Genomic DNA, 25,908 nt, shown 5'->3' with positions numbered 1-25,908 from the left:
GTTGATCAGACTAACCTGTATGCAGATCAGTGTATTTAGGATGTAGTGTATGGATGATACTTTACAATATGATAAGATAAATGACAGCGCTTAAATTGTATTTATTTTATATTTACATATACATTGTTAAAGGTTTTATTTATGATAAAATATGAAATCTGAATGTATTTTGCTTTAAAATGCACTTTGATGGAGTCCTCCCCACTAAAGTGAGAAAGTCAGCAATGTTTTTGTTGTGCAGGATGAAAGTCGCTACAACATTTTCTTTGACACAAAAAATTACACTGAATTTATGATGCTATATAAGAAACACAATTTTGTCTGATTGACTAAACAATATACAGATTTTTTTAATGGTTTTAATCACGCAGCAGACAGAATAAAAGAGACAATATAAATGATGTGTTTTTAACAGCGTGAATTGATTTGATAGTAAGTGGCTGTTTTTAAAATCCAAAATCATTTTATCATTGAGATACATTGAGTTATTCTAAAAAACTTTTAAGAGACCTCTAGATTAACAAGGCTTTCATGAAATACAGCAACTCCAACTTTCTTGTTGAGATTTATACATTGCTTCCCTTTCAGCAATCTTTTTTTCGAGCAGCTGTGTTAGTTCAGCTATGTTTCTGCTTTCTTCTTCCTTTTGCTTATTTGCAGACATCATTGTAAACTGGTCAATCAATTTTCTGACTCGTTGTTGTTGTTGTTGCTGTTGTTGCTGTTGTTGTTGCTGTTGTTGTTGTTGTTGTTGTTGTTGTTGTTGTTGTTGCTGTTGTTGTTGTTGTTGTTGCTGTTTATGTTGTTGTTGCTGTTGATGTTGTTGTTGTTGTTGTTTTAGTCGTTGCTTTAGCTCTTCCTCTCTCTGCTTGTAGTGTTTATTCTCCAGCATCAGTATTTTGCACCTAGCTTTTCCGGCTTGCATCTCCCTCTCAGCAGCTTGGATTAGCTCCATTAACTCAGCTTCTCTTGTTATGTATTTTTGTAATTGTTGGTATGTTGTGTTAGAAAAACATTGTCCGTTGTTGTTTCTCACCATATCTTGGATCTTCTTAAGAAGTGTTGTTACTTGGTTACGGTTTTTATCTTTATTGTTGAAAACATGATATCTGCCCCCACACTCCTCAACTAAAGCTTTAAGATCTGGTGCAGCCTCTCTTACATAGTCATTAATACGTTTGTTTCCATCCAGATCGTCTCCTCTTGTGAACAAAATCATTGTGTATTTATTGGAATCTTCACCAAAGACCTCCCATATTTTCTGGACAGTTTTTTTCTCTTCATCTGTGAAACGACCAACCATTAACACAAGTAGAAAGACATGCGGTCCAGGATAGGCCAGGTCCATGCACTTGACTGCTTCCTCTTTAAGCTCTTCATCAGATAGCTCCGTATCACACCATCCAGGAGTGTCCACCACTGTGACTTCTTTATCACCAACAATTTCAGTAGCTTTCTTACACTGCCTGGTCACTGACTTGGAGCTTAATTCTTGGTGAAAAACATTTTTTCCAAGGATGGTATTTCCTGTGGCACTCTTCCCACATCCTGTTTTCCCAACCAGGATAATACGCACCTTATTTCCTAGGGAACAAAAATAAACATTAACAAATAGTTCTTATTAATGTATCCTCTTACTGTTCATCCATTTCTGCTACAAACCTTCAGATTGTGGATCCATGTTCACTCAGTATGACAAATCACCAGACAGAAGTGAGTTTATAAGGGCTGGGCTTGTTCCTTGTGATTTAAAACAGAAACTAAGATACTGCAAGCACATCACACTGACATATGGCCCCATCAGAGCATAACACTGAACTGCATCTTACCATAAACAGGTTTTACAACTTTTCTTTATATTCTCTTGACTTTATAAGATAAAAAACTTTCAAAGTAAAAAATAATAGGCATAGTCATTTTCATTGTTTTGAACCATGTATTTTTAAAATAAAAAGATAAGACAATATTATTATTAATATTGTTTTAATATTAATATTAATATTAAACAATATTAATTAAAAAAGTAAACAAATTACAAGCACAATTAAGCACAACAGAAGAAACATTCAAACAGGGTCTGATCTAGAAAATTATTTTTGAGGTGGTAAGGGGGTGGCATGAGAACTATGAGGGGTGGCAACACTGGTGAGCATCCTTGCAAAATTTTTATGGTTTCAAGAAATTATTCACATATTTGGTGTATACACTGGGGCACACAATTTTTTTATTGACTGTAAAAATTTAATGAAGACTAATGTGTAATTGACTTTACCTAAACCTGATAGTTGTATTAGAAAGACAGATAAAATAAATTAGATGGTGAGGTATATTTAAGTTCTGCTACATTTATGGAGTTCTACCTAACAATTTACTAACCAACAATAAAGATTATGCCTATGGATACATTTATATACAGTTATAATCGTTTATTTTTGATAAATTAAAAATTTCCATGTTGTAAAATGTAATGATAGTGAAGGAACTTGAATGAATAAATGAAATTTAAGTTTGTGCCTAAACAATATTGGCATTTATTTGATGACTTTAATTGTCCATTTCAGGTCAATACAAATATTATACATTCATAAATAGATTTTTTCTTTTTTTTCTTTTTTCCTTTGAAGAAATGTACATTTTCCATGTTGTACATATAACATGGAAGGTGTACGTAGGTGTACGTAGCTGGTTAATTTTATGGATTGAGAAATTTTTAAGCAATAGGCCCCAAACAGTCCGTGTTAATGGAGTCTCATCTGACTGCATAGTCTTACATTCTGGGTTACCACAGGGATGTGTATTATCCCCTTTGCTCTTCTCTGTTTATACTAATGAGCTCCAGTGCAACAGGGATGATCTTGCCCTGATTAAATATGCTGAAGATCTGGTTTTAATCTGTTCCACCTATTTTTTTTGAGTGTATTGAAATTCTTGTACAATGGTTTGACAACAGTCATTTACGGTTGAACATTGGAAAGACAACAAAATTTTGTTGTGGGAATCAGAAATGTACAACTGCTTTCTCATACGAACAAGTTACTATAAGAGGTGTAAAAATAGAGCAAGTCCAAAATTTTAAATATATAGGCACAGTTTTCGATGACAAACTTTCGTTCCAGGATAATGTGGACTATGTACATAAGAAAACTAGACAACATTTAAGTCAACTAGGAAGTTGCGAAACTTCCACATCGAAAGGAAAATTTTAACTTCTGTATATAGATCAATGATTGAAAGCATTTTAACTTACAACATCGTTTCATGGTACATTGCAAAAACTATTTTCATATTTTTTGGAGAAAAGGATGTTAGCAGTTTACTCAGACCAGACTATCCCCTCCACTATTTGAGGTCCTTCCTTCGGGGCGTAGGCTACGTGCACCATATGCCAAAAACATTTTTAAAAGATCATTTATCCCATTGGCATTGACTGTTTTAAACGCAATCCAACGTCTCCATTGACTTTGTTTTGCGTGAGGCCGCCTCCTTGTCAGTTCTGGCTTATAACAAGAAACAGAATAATGCCCAAAAGCTGCTGTGTGACAAAATGTACAGCTAACAAGCCAAAGAACCCAGAAATAAGTTTTTATAAGCTGTCGAGCTGTAAAACCCAGCCTTTAAGGAGAATAAAGTGGATTGCGCCTACGTTTCCCCCTACGCAGTTCTACTAATAGGAGTACTATGAAAAGTTGCCTGTTTCCAGTTTTGTGTCTTTAAACACTCGTTTATTGGGCTCGAAAGCTTTTAACACTCTGGGGTCGACGGCAGCGCGGGCGCCGCAAACTCTTTATTTTTCAATCACTCCGCAAAGAGACTTGTATAAATTATATCTGTATGTCTAAAATCAGCAGAGTTATCTATCATTTAAAACGTTAAAGTGTCTAGTACTTTTCTGTCCACTCCCAATTAAAACAGAATGTTGTGCTTTTCGCAAAATTAAGCAAATAAACATGATGCGTGTTTTGTTCTCTCTCCCTCAGTTAAGTCCTTTCAGAAACACGTCAGAAAAATTAACTGTAACTTAACGAATACTTGTCATATAAACAAAAGATACATGTCTACATAATGCTTGGAATGTTTGCTTTTGGAAGACGTAAGTAAAATCGAAAACAAATATTGTAATTCGTTGTTAAATGTGTTAGAAGAGGGAGATGTACCGTCTTTCTCGTGTTCCTGCATTATTTATAATGAGCCACGCCCCGCTCCATTGAAGAGAAGAGCAGAGATCATCCATATTCATTAGTCAACCCCAGTCAATGGAGACCCCGTCTCTGTAGCCATTCAGTCAGTCGCAGTGCTGTGTTGAGTTTTAATCCAAGTGCTGGTGACATGACATCTACTTGTTTACTCAGACTGTAACTTAAGTTATCTCCAGACGCGAGTGTGTGTGCTTCATCAAACAGACACGATCGACGTCCAAACGCACACAGAAATACCTCATATTTGACGCGCTTTGTGGTATCATAATAAGATATGCGATTGTAAACATCACATCTACTTGTTTACTCGCGCCTAAAGTTATCTCCAAACAGACGCGAGTGCGTGTGTCAGTGACGCGATGTCCAAACGCACACACAAACACGATGCCTCATATTTGACGCGCTTTGTGGTATCATAATAAGATATGCGATTGTAAACATCACATCTACTTGTTTACTCGCGCCTAAAGTTATCTCCAAACAGACGCGAGTTTGTGTGCTTCGTCAGTGACGCGATGTCCAAATGCACACACACAAACACAGGATGCCTCATATCATATTTGACGCGCTTTGTGGTATTCTTATAAAAGGTGCCATTGCAAACATCACATACTTGTTTACTCGCATTAAAGTTATCTCCAAAAAGACGCGAGTGTGTGCTTTGTCAGTGTGACGGGATCGAGGTCCAAACGCACACAAAAACACACGATGCCTCATATTTGACGTGCTTTGTGGTAAAATTATAAAATATGCTCTCTCGCCTGTAAATACAAGTTATCTCCAGGCGCTTATGTTTTCTTTGTGCTTCCGTCAGACGCGGTCGACGGCCAAACGCACACACAAACACACAATGCCTCATATTTGACGCACTTTTGTATTAAGACGCATCTAAACACATCTAAAACCCTGTTTGTTCGCGTATATCTCTGCACAGTAAGTGGTCGCATATCTAGGATGCATTCGTCGATTCGCATGCTGCGATTGGTGGTCCAGATGCAACTAATTTTGAGTGACAGAAAAACTGACCAATCATACTAGGGCTGCAGCTATCGATTCTTTTTGTAATTGATTAATCTAGCACTGAATCGATCGATTAATCGAGTAATTGGATAAAATTTGTGTGTGTGTTTTAAAACAACCAAAACAAATAATGCATAACAAAAATGACATGGCTGTAAAATGTTCAAGCATTTGGCTTTTATTTCTAAAAAAACAGAGGTATTGACATTTGGCTCCAAAAAATAAGCCTATTTATTTCCATTTTTCCCATTTAGTGTTTACAAGTGCCAGTGCCAACAATTACGCACTTTAATTTATTAATATGCACAACAGGGTTCATGCTGTAATCTAGCCCTGACATCAAAGTAAATATCTGGTTTATGGACATTTCTACACATGCAGCATTTACCATTAGGCTACTAAGCAATAACATATAATTTCTGGGGTGAGCCTATTTGTTGTGGTAACAACCTGTGTGTGCGCGCACACGTGCACCTGTGTGTCTGTGTGTGTGGGTGTGTTTGTGTGTGTGTGCACGCGTTCTGTGTGTGAGGAAGAGTGACACCCCAGTCAGACATTGAGTTGCTTCATTGCATTTTGGTACGGCAGAAATACATACATTCCTTTTCAATAGAACGCTGCATTTGGTTTGCATCACTTGCATTGCGGTGCATCTTAGGTTAAGAATCCGTTCGAAAAATCACAACATCACGTCCTGCTGTATACAGCAAATGCATGCAGCTGAAATTATTGTTGCGTGGTTACATAAAAGTTTAAGCATAACTTTGCGCGATCGGTCTGACTCTCGTGAGAGAGACGATGGTGCATGCATGTGTGTGAAGGGGTTCTTTTTTAAGCTATACTCTCTTGCAATTGAACGTGAATACGTTTACTACTTAAAACATCAAAGCTAAACATCATATCTAGTCAAACTGCATAACGACATCGATACAAATACAGTATGGGATTAACATCAGCGAAAGCTACGTTACCTTGATTCATCAACGCTTGGTGAAACAGCAGTGGATTTCGGTTCAGATGCTGAATGTAATGTAATTATATGAATGTAATGATCCCAAACTTTAGACATTCTCTCTCTGCCTTTTATTGGACATATTTACTCTCCGCTATCGCGCCAACTAAATTCAAAATGTATCACGCGTTATGGTGTGCTTCCTGAACATTGAACACCGTCCGTGTGAATCAGATCTCGGCGCGTGTAGAGGAATTTAACGAGGCTTCGAGGCAGAATTTTTGCATCAAGGAATTTTTTGAATCGAGTTAAACAATTAACTCGATGAATCGTTTCAGCCCTAAATCATACTGTTCCTCTGAATGGGTGGGTTCTCTTATCACTAACTCTCATAGATATGTATTATGTATCTATTATGACAAATTCTGCTCGCTCGCTCGGTTTGTGTTTTAAAGATAAGTGTGACTTTACTGCGGTCTTTTTCGGTTTATTTAGTTTTGTGTTAATTATATTCACAAAGTATTTGAATAAATTGGTAATGTAAAACTATTCTCCGCTGTAAATTAATTGTGTGCTCAATTGCGACGCCCTGTGTTGAATTTTCCCGCGGAAAACATGAACCATTGCTGACTGAAATGTTTAAAAATGGCGTCTTCCTGGAGTACAGTATTATTACTGAAGGGAAATATAACATTATTCATTTAATTCCACAAAAGGTAAGTAAGATATTAAATGTATAAGTTATCTTTTTAAAATGTTTAAGCTTTCTACATAATGTAAATTGAACATTTATTATTATTATTATCATTCATTTTGGGATCTAAGTGGGTGCCAGCTCTCATTTACCCAATTAATGAGCCTCATCTTGGCCACTGCTAAAAAACTCTGGTTTTGATAGTTGTGTCTAGTGTTCAGTGCTAGACTGCGACAAAAAATCGGCCTGGCATTTTACTAGGTTCACAATGTTTGTGCAACCTTGACTATGTAAACCAACTCAGTCATATAATGATTAAGTAGAAAAGTATAAGAGCTGACACGTGACATTAGAATAATATAATGCAAGCACTGTAAAAGGCTTTGCAGATTTTAAAAATCTGCTATCTGCTAATTATTTTACCCCCAGTCACATTAGCTACAAGATACAGAGACAGAGCGACAGGTTACCATTCATTTTCAATGGGAGTGTCCGTTTTCCAGGGAAGAGCTCGCTGCTGCACCGAGCAAGGTGAGGCCAAAATAGACAAGAAGGCTATTTTATGCAAATGCTGAGAGATCAGCCAATCGGAGTGAAGGGGCAGCGTGACGTAGGACTGTGGCTCGAAAAAAATTCAAGATGGCGGAAAATGCGTATTTCTGTATATATCTGATAAGTTTGGCATTTTATCTCATATATTTTGTTACTTTTATCAAGAAATAAATACTTTTAAATCCAAAATCATCGTCCTTGTAACTTAACAATACCTCTGACTTTTAATATCGCATTTAGATACTAGCCAAGGAACGCCCATCAAGCGAGTGCGTGTCGCTCACTTTTGTAGCTAATGTGACTGTAGGGTTAACCAGTGTGCAAAACCATTCTGACCACCTTATGATAACACTGAGACCTGAAAAATGTTGCAATGTAGTCGTAGTGGCAGAGCCACGAGTGCAATTACAGTGTGAGCAGAATTATGAGGTACATTTAATGTTTTGATCACCTTTTTTTCTGTACACCTTTTACCAATTCAAAACCACAGCAATCTTACAACTACCATTAATTTTCATCCTATTTTTGTGACCCTGCCGCCCCAATTGATTTTTCTAGTAGTCTATTGGTCAAATATTAAATAATGAATTTTCTGTGTTAAACCTTTTTTGCCCCATTTTAGTTGTAAAAGAAAGCATGCATCATTATTCTGCACACGTGAATTAAGGTGTTTTTACCTACACCCATCATTAACAATAATATATTACTTATATGACTATATAAAAAATTGTGGTATATATGAAGAGTTTCGTTGCAAAACGAGATAAATCCGTTTTTAAGCCATTTCTCAATCTGAAGGTTGCAGCCTCCGGATGCCGTATTTCTAAGCTGTATACGTCATCAAGACTCTCTTATTTCACAATATTAACAATTATAAAGTTGACTATTATACTTAGTTAATCGTAAATTGTTGCAGTATGCTTATGACTTGCAAATGTAATGCTCAGTTTACCTTAATAAAGCAGGCTTGATGACGTATGCAGCCTGCATATTTGACCTCCGGAGGCTGCAGCCTTCCAATTCAGAAACGACCAGACGTATTTCCTTGCCTTTTTCCAAACAAATATTGTTGCATCCTCTCTCTCTCCCTCGCCACCAGGATTTTCCGCAATGGCGCTCGTTTTTTCTCTCTTTTGTGTGAAAATTGTCGCTCCAAATCATATGATCCAAGCAGACCGAAAGTCTGCAGCTTTGTAATACGTCACGCGAGTGACTGCGGAACGCAGCAAATGAGGAAGAGAGAAGAGAGAAACGCTCGGATCTGATTGGTGAATGAATAGGGTTTGGTTTTACACTGTGAGCAAGTTTGAATGCTATAGCATCCTGGGTTGTAATGTAAATACCATAGACACTGTAAAAGAAAGGTAAATACGTGAACACAGCATCTGAATACAGCGAACTATATGCAAGATAATCGCCGTCATTTATAAAGAACATCGCATTTATGTATGAATCAAGAGTTTATATAAAAAAATTGCCTTAAAGGGGAAACGAACCCAGGTCGCCCGTGTCATAGGTCCGTGTCACTAAAACAGTACCACGGAGTCACATACTATAAGTTGCTCTCCACACTCCTTAAGTAGCCTCCAGCAAAATTCACGTTAAAAACAAATTGTGTGGAGGAAGTGACGTATGCCGTAAAGCAGTCGAATTTTGTAATTTTTTTGGTGCTCTGGTTACTACCAGAAACCCTAAGTTTTAAAATACGAGTAAAAGTGATACAGACCCCGTCAGGCTATGGTAGACATGTCATTCAACCTATTTAAAGTCGATGTACTATCACAAGGGTCTTGAAAATGTATTATGAAGGCTGAAAAATTACATGGTGTCACTTTAAAAAAAATAAATTTAATTACTGTGAACTTGAGTCATGTGCATGATGCACTTATATTTAAGTAGTGTGAACTTAAATATAAGTGCATAAGTACATATGACTCAATTTGTTTAAGTTCATAGTACTCAAATGTATGTGTTTTAAATCTAATGCAACCGGTTTACTTAAATGGTTTGAGTTGACTTTTAGGTTTTACAGTGAACAATAAAAAAGGTGTTATCTCATTTTGTAACAAAACTCTTTGTCTTAGTCAAAACATCAAGACTAATGTGGTTTGGAATTGGTAAAAAGGTGTTTGGAAAAATTTGTGATCAAAACATTGATGTACCTGATCTGTGTGGGCTGCCGTTCGAAACAGGTTTTGGCCCAGAAGAGTGTTTCCTGAAGCACTCTTTCCTGCTCCTTGCTTACCCAACAGAACAATTCTCACTTCTTCCATTGTAGATGAAAGTTAAAATAAAAAAGAGAGAAAGTCTGCAAATTTAATCAAACAAAGTTTTGACTCAGTTTTATTGAAACATACATATTTTGATAGCTTTAAAAACTGTAATTCTACAGTTACATAACATTTTCTAATTTTTCTTTTTAAGATAAAAAAATACTGTGAACATTTAAATCTTTGTCTAGAAATAAGTAATTATCAGAGTACTTGTTTAGTTTCAGTGCAGTCTGTCTTTCTGGTTCTGCTAAAATGACGAACTGCTTTTGTGTGATGTCACATATGCTGTAAATCAAGAGCCCCATCTACTGGAGCTCATCATAAACACGTTTATGATTCTGTATTTCACTTTACTGCAGCATAACTACTAAAATATCTTAGATTTCAAGTCTTTCGCCAGCCCATACAAACTTATTGAGAAATATCAAAAAGAATGAGCATGTTCTTCCATTCAATTTATCTCGTCGTTTGGGCAAACAAAGAGGGTAAAATGAAAGGCACCTTAAAACTGAAGTATCACAGTGATCATATCTTTAAAAATGAATATGTAATATATTGAGGTATTTATGTATGCTTCATAGTTGCATATAAAGTAAACATTATACGATTTTTAGACAATTCTAAATAAATTAATATTTGTAAATAAAAAAGATGTAAAATGTTGTGTAACGTATTACACACTCAAGATATCTGAAACCCGCAGGACAAGCTTTAAATTACCGTTATAGACAGAAATTATTAAATAACTGATATGAGATAAAAATTCAGGTACCACCCTTCATTGTTAACTTGCACATGCTTAATGTTGTTGCACAGAGCACATAGCAGGCCAACCATATCATCCGGGAGCTTTTTGCAGATGTCTTTCTATATCTTTGAAAGCTGTTAAGAAACACACAACTTCAGTCATTTAAAGAGGTAAACCAATCTTCCGGTCACTATCATGAAGCAACCACGGATGTGACTTTAACTTCATTTTATCACCTGGCCGTTTAGGAATGGTTTAAATCCTGACAGTAGCTGTAAACAGCCTCCAAATGACTGAATCCAGAGGGAACAATTAAAAAAAAGTCCTGTTGAATCAACATCTGAAATCTTTCTTAAAGAGTTCACATCTACCTCCAAGAAAACCAACCGACTGTGCAGAGACAAAAGAGTCGCATTTCACCAAAATACCTCATCGGTTTCTTGTCTCCCCCTCTCCTCATTTTTTCAGCTCAGAGCACCTTAAATTTCACTTATACATGCACAAAGAATCTGGTCTTGTTTGATATCATTTCAAATGTCTCAGTGCAAGTGGTACTGCGGTCTCACTCCTATAACAACAGAATTCAATAATTAAAGCAAACTTCAATCAATGTTGAGAAACACCTTCCACCTTAAACACATAAACCAACCCCCTACGGTATGCAGATTAGGTGCAGCCCCTGAGTTCACAAGATCCAATCACTACAAAATTTCTATTATTATTATTATTATTTTAATTTTTCTCTGGATATTTAAGGAAAATGGGTTTAGTGGGATTTTCTATATTTAGAAATTAACCCAATTATGTTGTGTCCTTAAAGCTCACATAACATACGTCGTTTTTCCAATATAATGTTAATCTTGGTTGCCTATAGAGTATTACTTCATCCTTCATACAGTATATCAAAAGAGTCTTTCGTGTTGTCATATTATTAAAAGACAGAACGACCTTTCCGAGTTTTTTCGGGAAAAGGGGATCACTTGAAGGCGTGCGGTGGGCGGAGCTTAAGAGTTACAGTACGCGCAAGCCTTTGGTTACTTAAACAGCTGTGACATCGATGAAAATCAAACTTTAATAAAAACATTTTTTAAATAACCAGCCTTACATTATACATATATGATCCAGAATTGGATACTGAGTCAGTAATGGCCCAACAGCAGCAACGATTACAGCAGGACGTCTCTATCCGGTAATTAATCCTTGTTTGTTTATCTGCTATTTTAATAAAAAAGCAACGTAATTATTGATGTATTTTATCTGCATTTGCCCGTTTTAAAAGGTGTAAATGCAGTACAATGTCAACTGAGGTGGAAAATGTTTGCTGTTGTTGGTGTTGTTTACATTACATGCACATATGCAAACAAAACACGTGAGATTTTGATTTACTTATGCCTGTGGTTGGGACTCCTAAATGGGGTCTTTTAGTTGTAAACGTCGAAAATCCGGTGTCAAACTGAGCCTTTTTGTAAAGCAGTCCTCTCCGAAATGCAGCCAGGGAAGCAAGGACGACAGTTTGCTGAGGCTGCGTTTGTAACCTGATACGCTCTCATTGTGAGAGCGTGTTTATTAAAAATGTTGTGGTCACAGCGTCTGCTTCCCACGCTGGCGTTTCAGCTGTTAATTCAGCCTTTGTCAGTCTGTAGAGAGGCGCGAGTGATACAGGGTGAGTGTGAGCGACTCGTTGCCGGTTGTTACCTGCAACCCGTTCCTCCCCCCGCTACGCTTGTTTTCACCTGTCGGTTTAGAATAAGAGGCAGAGTTTTCGTCTTCGGGTGAATTCACTGCCACAGAAACATCTGCACGAGCATAGGTCAGACTCCGTGATATGGCAGGAACTGCGTGCTGTCATTGACCTCGTCCTTCGGTGATGAACGTGACAGCATGCCCTCTGGGTCAAGCGATGTCCACTTTTGGGGTCCAAGAGAGATGTTTCTGGCTTTACTTGCACAGATGGGAGATGTTGAGAAGGTTTGCTTTCTTGTCATACCCATCTCGCGAATAAGGCTGTTTGGTATACTGCACAGGATTCTACTCTTGTTCTACCCAGTAAGGAAGCAGATGGAGGCTGTTAAACATGTTTCACCTCGGCGTGACTCGACTGTTCTCACTGTCCCAGTCTTTTCTGTTGTCTGCTCCCAGGCAGCCTCTGCTTCCTGCGGTTCTGGCCTCACCTTCAATCTACGAAGATGGCTGGCCCCAGAGAAGATCTACCCGTAGGAAGACAGGTCGTAAGGTGACTGTGAGGGACCCTTTTGGTTCCTGAGCAGCCCTGACGATCCCGTTCCAGGGAGGGAATCTCGACCAGCGGGCCTGGCCCTATGAAGTAAGGAAGCAGATGGAGGCTGTTAAACATGTTTCACCTCTGCTAACTCGACCGTTCTCACTGTCCCAGTCTAGTCTGTCGTCTGCTCCCAGGCAGCCTCTGCTTCCTGCGGTTCTGGCGTCACCTTCAATCTACGGAGATGGCCGGCCCCAGAGAAAATCTAGCCGTAGGAAGACAGGCCGTAAGGTGACTGTGAGGGACCCCTTTTGGTTCCTGAGCAGCCCTGATGATCCCATTCCAGTGAGGGAATCTCGAACAGCGGGCCTGGCCCAATGAGCCATTTTCAACGTTCTCTGGCCTTTGCGAGACGGATCCCTTTCCGTCTTATTTTCAGTTGGGTCCCCATGGTGGCCTAATGCCCACATGGTCGATAAAAGAGTAATTTCCATTTTTACTCCCTTGGCTATGATTTTTCTCTTTCAGGCACCGGACGACTCTCAGGAGCCCAACGGTCGATGAGTATGCCTGTTTCCTCAAACAACGTCTTCTCAGGAGAGACGAGTGATGGCGGGGAACATTTGCCTTCGCCCCATGCACTATGAAGCAGATAATTTAGTTCCCCTAGTACATTTTTTGGCAGCGTGGCTATCGCTACCCAGCCTGTTGCATTGGTTGCTATGCAGGTACAGAGCAAAGTCAAAGAGGAAGAGCATCAAGTTCTTCTTGTAGCGTCCCTGTGGCCCAACCAGACCTGGTACTCGGAGCTCTTGGTACTAGCGACCGCCCCTCCTTGGCCAATTCCCTTGAGACAGGACCTACTGGGCACGATTTGGCACCCGAGGCCGGACCTCTGAAACCTCCACGTCTGACTTCTGAATCACTTAGATTTCGAGGGTAGGTCATTGGGACAGCACGACCTGATTTGTAGGTTCCTGAGAGGTGCGAGGAGGTAAAATCCACCCAGACCGCGCCTCATCCCCTCTTGGGACCTTTGATCGAGCTTCTCAGACACAAGCAAATTAATGGATGCATGTTGAGACCCCGACAGAAAACAGCTTCGGAAAAAGATAACTGAAGTGTAATTAAATTGTTTAGTTGGTCTCAAGTCCCATTGAATAACATGGGGGAGGCGGAGTTTATGACCTATACTGGGACCAGTCACTGGGGAGTAATCGAGATGTTTTGGCTTCACTTTTCAGGGCTTGTTCAGCACGCTTGGGGCCGACGGACTAAAAAGGGCATACAAAAAATTACTACATCAAATAACAATCAAATGGATTTTTTTACAGAATTTAAGTGCAATTAAGAACAAACGCTTCCAGGCCAATGAAGGCTTTTAAGGCAATACATATTTCGGCTATTATCCCCTAGGTGGCGCTCTTCCCCAACTTATAAAACTAAACCATTCACTCAGAAACAGGAAGAACTCTGTGAATGTTTTTATCATCGCTCTGAATCTGATCTCTAACAAAAGTTTTTTTTACAAAAATGCAATTATCTCAGCTTTTAGCTCAAAATTTTGTATTTTTTAAGAAACCTACCCATATTTGAGAGGTGATAAAAAGAGAACAAAGTTAGGATGAAACTTTTTTTATTCAAAGCAGAGGGACTGTTCTTTCATTTAATATATTGTATGTTTATATATTTAAAGATAACATTTTTCTGGAAGGCTTTAAAAAAATGCTGGTGCTGGTTGGCAACTTAAAATAAAAAACGCTGGTAAATATGTTAGCTACTTTAGCGTATTCTGCACATTGCTTTTGGGGAGGGAGTGGAATGCATGAAACACGTTAAGTTCTGTGAAGATCTTTCCACACCCATGATATTAGATCAGTAAGTGGTTAACTACATGTTAACATGAACCTAATAAAGAACTGCACTTACACAGCATTTATAAGTTAAAGGGACACTTCACCGATTTGCATTAAGCTTTGTATCGTTAGAACCCCAATCATGTTTTTCAATGGTCATGCATCATTCCCTCAGTTTCCCCTGAGACGGGAGAAAAACTGATTTCAGTGAGGCACTTTGCCATTTTGCATCATTGAAAGAAGGAAATTCTGTATCTCTGTTGAGTGTGAAAGACTACAGACACTCATTCCTCATTTTTCCAAGGTGGGGGCTATGGGAGGGACCCACTCACGCTATAGACCTATTACAGATCAGTGACTTACGAAAATATACAAACACAGACGAAAAATGATCAGCCGCCATCTTTATGCTAAGCTAACAGACGTTGTGGAGCGAGCCAGACTTCATGTTACAATAATAGTGGAAGGTAATCGATATGATATGGAAGAGGGTGATTTTGCAAGCGTGATGCTCTAATCAGCTGTTCGTGGCACCTTTATGAGCCACAATACAGCGAAGAGCTTAGGCAGATGGAGGAACAGAAGTCCGAGGATTAGGCCTAGTAGTGCCTGTACTCTCTGTACAAAATTTCTGCATCAGATCAGGATATGGACGTTTGTTTAGTGAATAATCCCGGCCAAGGAAGGTACTTTCGGCTTATGAGCACAAGCGCTGAGTCAGCGCGTCTGTGGAGTATATTGTTACCTACCGGAGCAGGCCACTAATGCCCCTCCGGATGTTCCACCTCGAGGAGGTCCCCAAAAGCACCCCAATGACCAAGCAGCGAGACCAGTAAAAATGTAACAACTTTATTTAAATTATTTAAATCAGGATGGGAAGGGAAGTTAAAATAATCTCTGTCGTGCTCTTCTTTGCAGGGGGAGTGAGAGAGGGGCCAAGGGAAGGGGACGGAGCTCCTTCGTCCATGGTAAGTATAGTTTCTTCTTTGCGTTCTAATCATGGCTTCCTTTGTTTCTCCTTAGTGCACACGTGGCGCCCTCCTCGGCTCCTGGAGGCAAGAAGAACACACAATTACTAGGGGGGAAAATCCAGTGGTCACCTGTGATTCGAGGGCCTCCCTCGTCGAAGCCTGGTGTCAACCACGGAACGGGGCCAAAGCAGTGCCTCGTTGAGAGAGGTAGATCCTTTCTCCTGTTCCTCGGAGGTCCTCCCTTCTCCGTTTCCTGTGATCACAAAACAATTGAGTATTTATGCTCTGGTTCTCGTTCCAGGTGCCGCAGGTATACTGCGTAAGACCCACAGGGGTAATAGGTAAGTATAATTCTTGATTTTTGGGTTTCAGGCTTTTAGCTTGCCGACGTGCTACGTGGGACTCTCAGGCGTGACAAGTATAACTCTTAGTTTAAGTTTCAGGTTTTCAGCTTGCTGACGGGCTACGTGGGACTCTCAGGTGTGACAAGTATAACTCTTAGTTTAAGTTTCAGGTTTTCAGCTTGTATGTGTGTATGTATATAGGCTTTACTCACACTACTTCCTTAAACAGCGTTGCAGAGTGTGAAGAGGAAACTGTACATCACCTGACCGGGGGACCAGAACGGGTGGCTGGATGTTAGCTCGCTCTCCGCCCCGTCCAGGGGTCTGAGGTGTACCTGTTTCAAAGGGGGCAGCAGTTTCTCCTCCAAAATACAACAGTGCCAGTTAGGTAAGTATAACTCTGAATTTGGACTTCTAGGCTGTTTACAGCTCAACGCAGTTATTGGTGCAGTGCTTCAATCGCTGTACTCACAGTTTTTCCTCTGCGGTGAGATACACACGAGCCAGGGGGGATAATGAGGTAAGTCCACGATGGTACCACCGCTTCAGCACTTCCACGAGCCGGCTTACACGGTACTTCAACTGGACCTGGGATAAGTATGAATGGCAGGAGACACAGCACTACACTGCAACACTCCAGTGCACACACATCAAATTAGCACACTCACCCACAGCAGCACACACTCTTTCGTGAAATATAAGGCCAATATTCTCACACTCTGTCCAGCAATGTGCCGGGGGAAAGCCGTTGGAGCCCGTCACGGTGAGTGGAATAAGGTTCGTCCGCCCACTGGTGTGTATTTCGCCCTGATTTGCGTTGCTAGGGGTTACCCGGAAGTGCCAGTGTTTGCGGGAGTTGGTCTGGGTGGAACCTTCCCTCGCTGCTTTTCGTTCCGCCTGTTCGTCACTTGTGACAATATTGTGCGGTGGACGCGTTTGTGTGCAGGATGCAGCATTTTCTATTTTGGGAATATACATGTTTGGCCAAGCACTCTCAAAAATTTATCAGAAACTGAATGAAGCTTGCTCCTACCCAAGCTTCATACCGTATATGAACAGCGGCGTCCTGGATACATATTTTAGAACCCTAAACTGGAAGCGACAGCTAAAACCTGCAGGGATAAATGGACACCTGACTATAAAGTGAGTGTTTTTATTTTCTTTGCTTTACTAACGTGGCATTTATGTACACAATAGCATATCTCAGCGGTCTTCTGATTAATGGGAGTGGTTTGCAGAGCAGTGCATTGTGGGAGTTGTAGTTTTCCATAAAAATGTGCCCTAAAGTCACGTTCTGTCTTTTCTTGGTTAGATAGGCACAAAATTCAAATTTGTTACATTTCAACTACAAACATGACCCACTTTCAATAAAGATTAATGTTTCTACCGGTGAAATGTTCCTTTAATATTAATTCCAAACCTTCGCATAAAGCATTACAATGAAATCAAAGATATAAATACCTTACAATTTTGAGATGGACATGGTCTTTGATGAATTTCTCCAAACTAAGTATACAAGGATGTACATTGGCCATGGTTAAAAACAAATTGAATGACATTTTCAGAATGCCTCTGAAACCAAGTCAGTGATACTAGAGTTAAACCAAAATAACCAGACATCCATCTAAATTCTGTAAGTGTAAAAGTAATAATCTGATTCGTACACAGGCAAAGGACTTTTTTTCCTTATAAATGCCTTGCATTTATATGATTGTCTTGCATTTATATTGAAATACAATATTTTTATTTCACATAAACACAGCCTAAGTCAGTGTTAAAGCTACACAGGTTTGAATAGTCTTTCATAAACAATCAAAATCTGTCAGAAACACACAGTCAAGCTTCAATTTCTTTATATCCAAGTGGCTCCTCTTGTTTAAATAATTAGTAGCTTGACACACATTTTGAATATGCAATTAAGAAATTTTGGTGGTAACCTAATGATACCTTAATCATGAAATTAAACTGCCAATAGGTGGCGACATATGCCCATCTCAATTATTGAGTCATTCATTCAAACAGCTGATGCTTGACAGCTGTGCTTACCATTATTTATTAAAATATCTTTATCATTTGTCACAATACTCCCATAGTATTTGTTTTTCCTACTATTGAAGTGAATGGTCCCGTCAGTTGTGTGTTTTTGCTTGTGTGCAAAATTTAATTATCTAATTTAAAATGATCAAAATGTCTTTTTTTGTGTTCATCAGAATAAAAAACTCATATAGGTTTAGAACAACATGAGGGTGAGAAAATTATGACAGAATTTTTATTGAACTATCCCTTTAGCCCACACTTAAAAAAAATTATGTAGAAATTACAGTATAACTGCACTTTAAAAAATAATAAGTCATATCTACTTAATAAAATTGTGGCAACAAATTACAAGCATTATCGTTTAATTACATTCAACAAAATTGAGTTAGAATTACTTAACAAACTCCTTAATAGTAACCCATTCAAAAAGATAAACTAATACATTTTTATTTAAACAAAATATTGGGTATACAGGGCAAAGAACTAGCTCTATACAATAAATAATACTTAATTATACTATTTTGCAATTATACTATTTTAGCTATTAATACTATTATTAATATTGAGTATTGTTAATTTTATCTGATTTCAGAATCACAGACAAAGATGAATCAATTCTTATTTTATTGCAGTCAAAAGAGCAGAAAAGCATCAAATTTTTAATGGTGTAACAGTGTAAACTTCAAAAAGTACTTTACAGTCTTTAAAGAAATCTGTACACATTTCCTGACAACGGAAGGTTCCATGTTTGTGTTCTGCTACATTGATTCACACCCAGAACATCAGACAGCAGTTTAGACTTGAGGTACTGTAATCTGTTTATAAACTTTGAAGAATCCAGCTCCAAGAAAAGTTTCTAAAACAACTTAAAAGATATACTTTAGATGCCTGGGATACTGGAGATTCAATGCATAGATCCAATACGAGGAGGATAAAGCATACACTGGGAACACCTTTAAGGCCTCTAACAATTCCAGCTTTCCTTGTGCTGTCACTTGTAGAAGATCCATTCTTTACAATTACAGCCATCACAAGCTGCTCAAGTCCCGCCTCTTCATTATCCTGCAACATTAAACAACAATTATGTCTTAAAACCTTTATAATACTTTAATGACATTTATACAGCTTGAATATTGAAATAATCCACATATTAAATTCTTGATTTACTCGTCTCACCTTTCGTGTAATTAAATGAATAAATTTTCCCTCAGGAGGGCAGGAGATAACTCCAGTAACATTACTGGCATTGTGAGCAAACAGTTAGGTAAATAAGTTGCTCTAAGAAAATGTTTATATTCAAATAGATGATATCTTTATGAACCTACTGCAGATTTTTGCTTTAAAACATACATTCTCACCTGAAAAGCTTTCAACCCTATACTGACAAAATCCAGCTAAGACCAGCATAAGCTGTTGAGCTGGTTTTAGCTGATCTCCCCACTTGGTTTTGGCTGGTATTGCTGGTGAAGCAAGCTGTTCTTGCTGTGTTTTGGTCACCTTTAAACTGGTCTAGCTGGACTTAGCTGGTCAGGCTGGAATACCAGCTGACCCACTAGCTTAACCAGCTTTGCCAGGCTGGGAGGACCAGTTTAAACCAGATACTGCCACCTTAAACCAGCTACTAGCTTATGCTGGTCTTAGCTGGATTTTCCAGTAGGGAAAACTTTGAATTGTGTCACACTACAGTAATATTTCCTAAATCCGTTAGGTCAGCGCTCACAACCTGCATATCAACCTGAAATGTTTTTTAATTTAAAAGAGCTCATTTGTATTTGTATTTTTACAGGTACACAATAAGAATAGCTTAATCCTTCACAAAAACAAGTAGTAGTTTTTATTCCAGTCATTTAACACAAAAAATTACCAAAAAACATTAAATTAATTTTATTAAATAAAGGTTACATATTCAATTTCATAAAATCTACAAACCTGCAGAATGACTTTTTACAGTGCACATGGTTCTACTGTCCATTCATTTATTTCATATCCCATTTCAGTTTACTTATTTTGAATTCCTTTTCACACAGAATAATGTTTTGTTAATAATATACATTATTATTACCTCCAATGTAGGGCTAGTTACACTATAGTTCACTGTTTTTATGTCTATATGTGCCACCCCTCTCTCTGAGTCTGTGCCCCAGCCTGGCCCCCCCTGGAAAATTGTCTAGACCTGCCCCTGAGTATCAACACTAATTAACACTAATAAAAGCATGCTTTTTAAAGGTGCAATATGTAGAATTCACCGCTAGAGGGCGCCAAATCAAAACAATAACAATGACGTAGATTACTGACGCTCTGAAGCAGCGTGGAATTATGGGATTTGTTGTCTTTAATTCAACCGCTGATGGCCATCAATCAGATAGGAATGAGAAATCATGTTAACACATGAGGTAAAGTTATCAAGTTTTATAAATGTTGCGTTTGATGACATCGTTTTATTTCATTATGTAAAGTTTCATGTAATGTTCAAAACTAAATTGTTAGTCATAGATGTTACAGTATTAGTCCAATTCGATGGTGTGTTAACAAAGCACAGAATGTGTTCAAACTTACAATCTATGATTTTTCACATATTGACAGTACAAATCTTATTGCAAGGTTATGATGTTAATTATAAAAGCTGCACTGTAGCTGCTACGGTACAAAACTCTATCCAATACTGGACTTAGTAAATGTCTGAAAATTACCATTTTGACACGACACAATTGAATGTTGTGTGTTATGTTATATTGCAGGACAATACCTCTTGATGTGCACTTTATCGTCTGCTCGAAGACGCACTGATTATAGTCTAAAAATAATCTTGTGATCGATATAATAGCATAAGATTTTTAAAGGGTTACAAATCAAAACAGCTCAACTTTTTGCGTAAAACACAAGCAAGATCAGCATCTCTATCTAGTTAAATGTTGTCGCGAAGCTCTCTTCATCCAGATAATGCAACACCCATATTAATCCTCATTCTTTCTCTCTTCTTGTCCCAAACTATTCTTGGGTCGTTTGTTTGGGCCGTACACTTACGGGAGCTGTCTTTGCTGAAAAATCAAGCGGCAGACTGTTAATTATTGCATGTGCTTTGTAAATGCCCAGCCTGGTCCACTGTTAATACGTAGTATTTACATGTAACTTTAAAAAACAAAAACATATTTTTTGTACGTTTAAATAGATGCTAAATGTACAATGTAGACGTATTTACAACATTTAAACGTAGCATTATTACGTTTTGACAGCTGAAAAACGTAAAACTTTTACGTATCTTTCATTCCATAAAGATTGCTGTATAATACTTTTAACCATTTTTGCGATATGTTACCACTTTAACCCTACCCCAAACCTTACCCTGAACCCAAACCTTACCCTAAACCCAAACTGTTTTTATACAAAATGTTTAAATACGTAATGTATTCTTTTTATATTATGCAACGTAACGGAGAGATATGTTTAGGAACATATTAGTAACAATATAGCATTCAAAAGATATTTTAAGGTGCCACAGTCCTACGCAAAACAGTTTATTAAAATCATTTAACGTTACTGTTTCAAAAATCATAAGAGACAGATGTAATCACAACTTATTTATTGCAAATATTAAAATCAGTACCAAAAGTAGTTAAAATGACGATGTGCTGCAGCCGCGGTCCTCTCTGGAGTATATGAAGTAAAGTAAAGAGAAGTATTAAAGTTATTAATCACGGCGCGCTTTTTCATTTCAAACGTACACCAGCGGAAATGGAAATAACGCAAATATGTCACGTGGCAATCAAAGAGCCAATGAGCTTTTGATATCACTGCCGTAAAACAATGTGTCGTAAAGCTTCTTGAGGCGGGATGTTTGAATTCACATTAACGAACGCACGATCTGACGTTACGGTTGCTGATGAGAACTCGGATAAAGATCGCTGGATAAAGGGCTGAATTTGGATCTGTTCCTCGCAATCGTATGAAATTTAAAGATGTCGATTATAGCAAATGAATAAAAGTAACATCTTTTGTGAATTTATGTTGTATTTTGATGTAATTATTGCTTAGTAGTAAGACAGCAGGAGAAATCGCGTTTTTGTGTGTCATGGCAAACAAACTAATTATAAATGCAGAAATGCTATTCATTTTAAAGTTTTAAAATGTTAAATATTGTGAAATTCTCTGAATATCGTAATAATTTCATTAGGTAAATGGGTAAACTGTCTTAATGAGTCAGAAAATATGACTGAAAACATGTCATTGTTATGAGTAAGAAACGCCAATGCCCGCGATTTTAATATTTATGAATAGGAATAACTTACTTACAAATTTGTACGTTTGTAAAGCTGTAAATACGTAAATAATTTACGTATTAGTCCTGTCAAAACGTCGATATTGTACGTTTCAGTGTGTTTTAAACGTAAGTAAATGTACGTATTGTACAACCACACTGAAACGTAAAAATACACACGTATTCTCATGAGATCACGTTGAAATGCCTGATATTCAGTAATAGTGTTTGCTTGCATTCATTCATGTATGTATAGAAGTCACAAGTGCTTTGGCTACCTCATGTGAAATGTCTATACAAAGCCTTTACGAATGGGAACAATCAAAATTGAAAGGTAAATGTCTAATCTTATCAGTTTAGCAGTCATGTTTTCTTAATAGGGAGGAAAAGACAAAAAAAAACACTCATAAAGGCCGGGTTTATAACTTAAATACACACATGAAAGTTTTTTTTTTCAAACAATGCTGTCTATGGACATGCATACCTGTACACAAAATGCACAAAAAAGGGCTTGGCATCCCTGACAAATAAAATTTTTATTGGGCCTGTTTTTGGATTCCCAGTGATACTGTCCAGGTATACTGTCCCAAACTTTTATTGATTATTTTTTATTGATTATTAAAGTAGATAATACAAAATTTGATATATAAATACATTTGCAGTAACATTTATCTTTTACGGCTCTGTGTATTGACAAAACCATCTTTAGTCTTCAGATATATTTTATAAACAGTTGATACATATATTTGGGTATTTTACATTTTTTGTTTATTAGAATTTGCTTTTGCTGATTAAACATTTCATTTATAAACATTGTAATACATACTTTGCAGACAAATCAATAAATGTACACACAATCATACTAAAGAACTCGATTCTTTACAGACAGATGATGGGGGTCAAATTTTGCTTATTACAAAATACTTTTATTCAATTACTATTATACTTGTAAATAGTATAACATTTATAATTGTGTCAGATGTTTCATTAATATTGGAGTGTGCATTTTTTTCAAACCTGGTTAAATGGTCTAGAATAGATTAAGAGAGGTTTTTATGAAATATTGCAGCGAATATTGTTCAAGGCAGCTTTTGAGAATGGTTGCTGTTGCTTTAGTTGCAGCTCTTGTATTTTTGTTAAGATGTTTTGGTTCTCCATGTGCAACCTCTGAATCTTTTCATTCATTATGTGGTTATGCTTTTCATTGATACTTTTTAGCTCTGCTTCCTTCAAGCTAAACTGTTGCTTTAATCTCTCTTCTTTCTGTTTTTGTTCTTCCAGCTCCGTCCGCATACAACTTATCCTATCAGTATTTTTAGTCTCCAGGCTTCTCAGTTGTTCTTGCAGCTGCGATTCCCTCAATTTCAGCTGCTGCATCTCTTGATCAAACACTTCCATCATTCTCTGAAACTCGGCAATGTTAATATCTTTCTCTTTTTCAGCAGCTTGCATTTGCTGTTGTAAATCACCTTGAGTTTTTTTATGTTCTCCCAGAATTTCGTATGTTTTGTTGGAAAAGTACTGACCATTGTTGTCTCTCACCATATTTTGGATCTTCTGGATGAGTGCTGACACTTGTTGATGGCTTTTATCTCTATTGTTGAAAACATGATATCTGCCTCCACACATGTCAACTACAGCTTTAAGATCTACTTCAGCCTCTCTTATATACTCATCGATACTTTTGTCCTCTAGATCGTCTCCTCTTGTGAAAAGAATCATTGTGTATTTAATGGCATTTTCACCAAAGACCTCCTGTATTTTCTGGACTGCTTCTTTCTCTTCCTCTGTGAAACGACCAATTGCCAGAATAAGTAGGAAGACGTGCGGTCCAGGGTAGGACATGTCAATGCATTTAAATGCTTCCTTTATAAGCTCTTCATCAGACCATCCAGGAGTGTCCACCACTGTGATTTCTTTATTATCAACAATTTCAGTAGCCTTCTTGCACTCCCTGGTCACAGACTTGGAGCTTGTTTCTTTTTGAAAAACCTCCTGTCCAAGGATGGTGTTTCCAGATGTACAGTCTTGTTCAAAATAATAGCAGTACAATGTGACTAACCAGAATAATCAAGGTTTTTAGTATATTTTTTATTGCTACGTGGCAAACAAGTTACCAGTAGGTTCAGTAGATTCTCAGAAAACAAACAAGACCCAGCATTCATGATATGCACGCTCTTAAGGCTGTGCAATTGGGGTATTAGTTGAAAGGGGTGTGTTCAAAAAAATAGCAGTGTCTACCTTTGACTGTACAAACTCAAAACTATTTTGTACAAATATTTTTTTTTCTGGGATTTAGCAATCCTGTGAATCACTAAACTAATATTTAGTTGTATGACCACAGTTTTTTAAAACTGCTTGACATCTGTGTGGCATGGAGTCAACCAACTTGTGGCACCTCTCAGCTGTTATTCCACTCCATGATTCTTTAACAACATTCCACAATTCATTCACATTTCTTGGTTTTGCTTCAGAAACAGCATTTTTGATATCACCCCACAAGTTCTCAATTGGATTAAGGTCTGGAGATTGGGCTGGCCACTCCATAACATTAATTTTGTTGGTTTGGAACCAAGACTTTGCCCTTTTACTAGTCTGTTTTGGGTCATTGTCTTGTTGAAACAACCATTTCAAGGGCATGTCCTCTTCAGCATAGTGCAACATGACCTCTTCAAGTATTTTAACATATGCAAACTGATCCATGATCCCTGGTATGCGATAAATAGGCCCAACACCATAGTAGGAGAAACATGCCCATATCATGATGCTTGCACCTCCATGCTTCACTGTCTTCACTGTGTACTGTGGCTTGAATTCAGAGTTTGGGGGTCGTCTCACAAACTGCCTGTGGCCCTTGGACCCAAAAAGAACAATTTTACTCTCATCAGTCCACAAAATGTTCCTCCATTTCTCTTTAGGCCAGTTGATGTGTTATTTGGCAAATTGTAACCTCTTCTGCACATGCCTTTTTTTTAACAGAGGGACTTTGCGGGGGATTCTTGAAAATAGATTAGCTTCACACAGACGTCTTCTAACTGTCACAGTACTTACAGGTAACTCCAGACTGTCTTTGATCATCCTGGAGGTGATCATTGGCTGAGCCTTTGCCATTCTGGTTATTCTTCTATCCATTTTGATGGTTGTCTTCCGTTTTCTTCCACGTCTCTCTGGTTTTGCTCTCCATTTTAAGGCATTGGAGATCATTTTAGCTGAACAGCCTATCATTTTTTGCACCTCTTTATAGGTTTTCCCCTCTCCAATCAACTTTTTAATCAAAGTACGCTGTTCTTCTGAACAATGTCTTGAACGACCCATTTTCCTCAGCTTTCAAATGCATGTTCAACAAGTGTTGGCTTCATCCTTAAATAGGGGCCACCTGATTCACACCTGTTTCTTCACAAAATTGATGACCTCAGTGATTGAATGCCACACTGCTATTTTTTTGAACACACCCCTTTCAACTAATTCAACTAATTGCCCAATTGCACAGCCTTAAGAGCGTGCATATCATGAATGCTGGGTCTCATTTGTTTTCTGAGAATCTACTGAACCTACTGGTAACTTGTTTGCCACGTAGCAATAAAAAAATATACTAAAAACCTTGATTATTCTGGTTAGTCACATTGTACTGCTATTATTTTGAACAAGACTGTACTCTTCCCAACCCCTGTTTTCCCCACCATGACGATCCTAATCTCTTCTGCTTACAAGAAAAAACGGTCAAAATGTAATACACAAATGTATAAATAAATGTTAATGTTTCTTCTACATACCTTTGAATTGTAGAGCCAT

The 25,908-nt window shown here is 37.9% G+C and overlaps 2 protein-coding genes across 2 annotated transcripts in view; one reads left to right on the top strand and one right to left on the bottom strand.

Annotated features, from left to right (window-relative positions):
* LOC129436618 (synaptonemal complex central element protein 2) overlaps positions 1-25,908 on the top strand; it is a 121,857-nt gene that overhangs the window by 60,769 nt on the left and 35,180 nt on the right. The gene's annotated exons all lie outside the window — the stretch shown is intronic.
* On the bottom strand, positions 257-25,908 carry LOC129425795 (GTPase IMAP family member 8). Its single transcript, XM_073864934.1, has 11 exons — positions 25,890-25,908; positions 25,772-25,819; positions 23,184-24,143; positions 16,871-16,936; positions 16,493-16,783; positions 16,297-16,412; positions 16,088-16,186; positions 15,610-15,733; positions 12,647-12,751; positions 1,663-1,686; positions 257-1,584 (listed from the first exon to the last, which is right to left on the bottom strand). The coding sequence occupies exons 1-11, from the start codon at positions 25,906-25,908 to the stop codon at positions 530-532; spliced, it is 2,907 nt and encodes a 968-aa protein (XP_073721035.1). The 3' UTR covers positions 257-529.

Source organism: Misgurnus anguillicaudatus, unplaced genomic scaffold (assembly GCF_027580225.2).
Source record: "Misgurnus anguillicaudatus unplaced genomic scaffold, ASM2758022v2 HiC_scaffold_29, whole genome shotgun sequence".
Lineage (NCBI taxonomy): Eukaryota > Metazoa > Chordata > Actinopteri > Cypriniformes > Cobitidae > Misgurnus > Misgurnus anguillicaudatus.
This window is presented reverse-complemented; position numbering and strand designations above follow the sequence as displayed.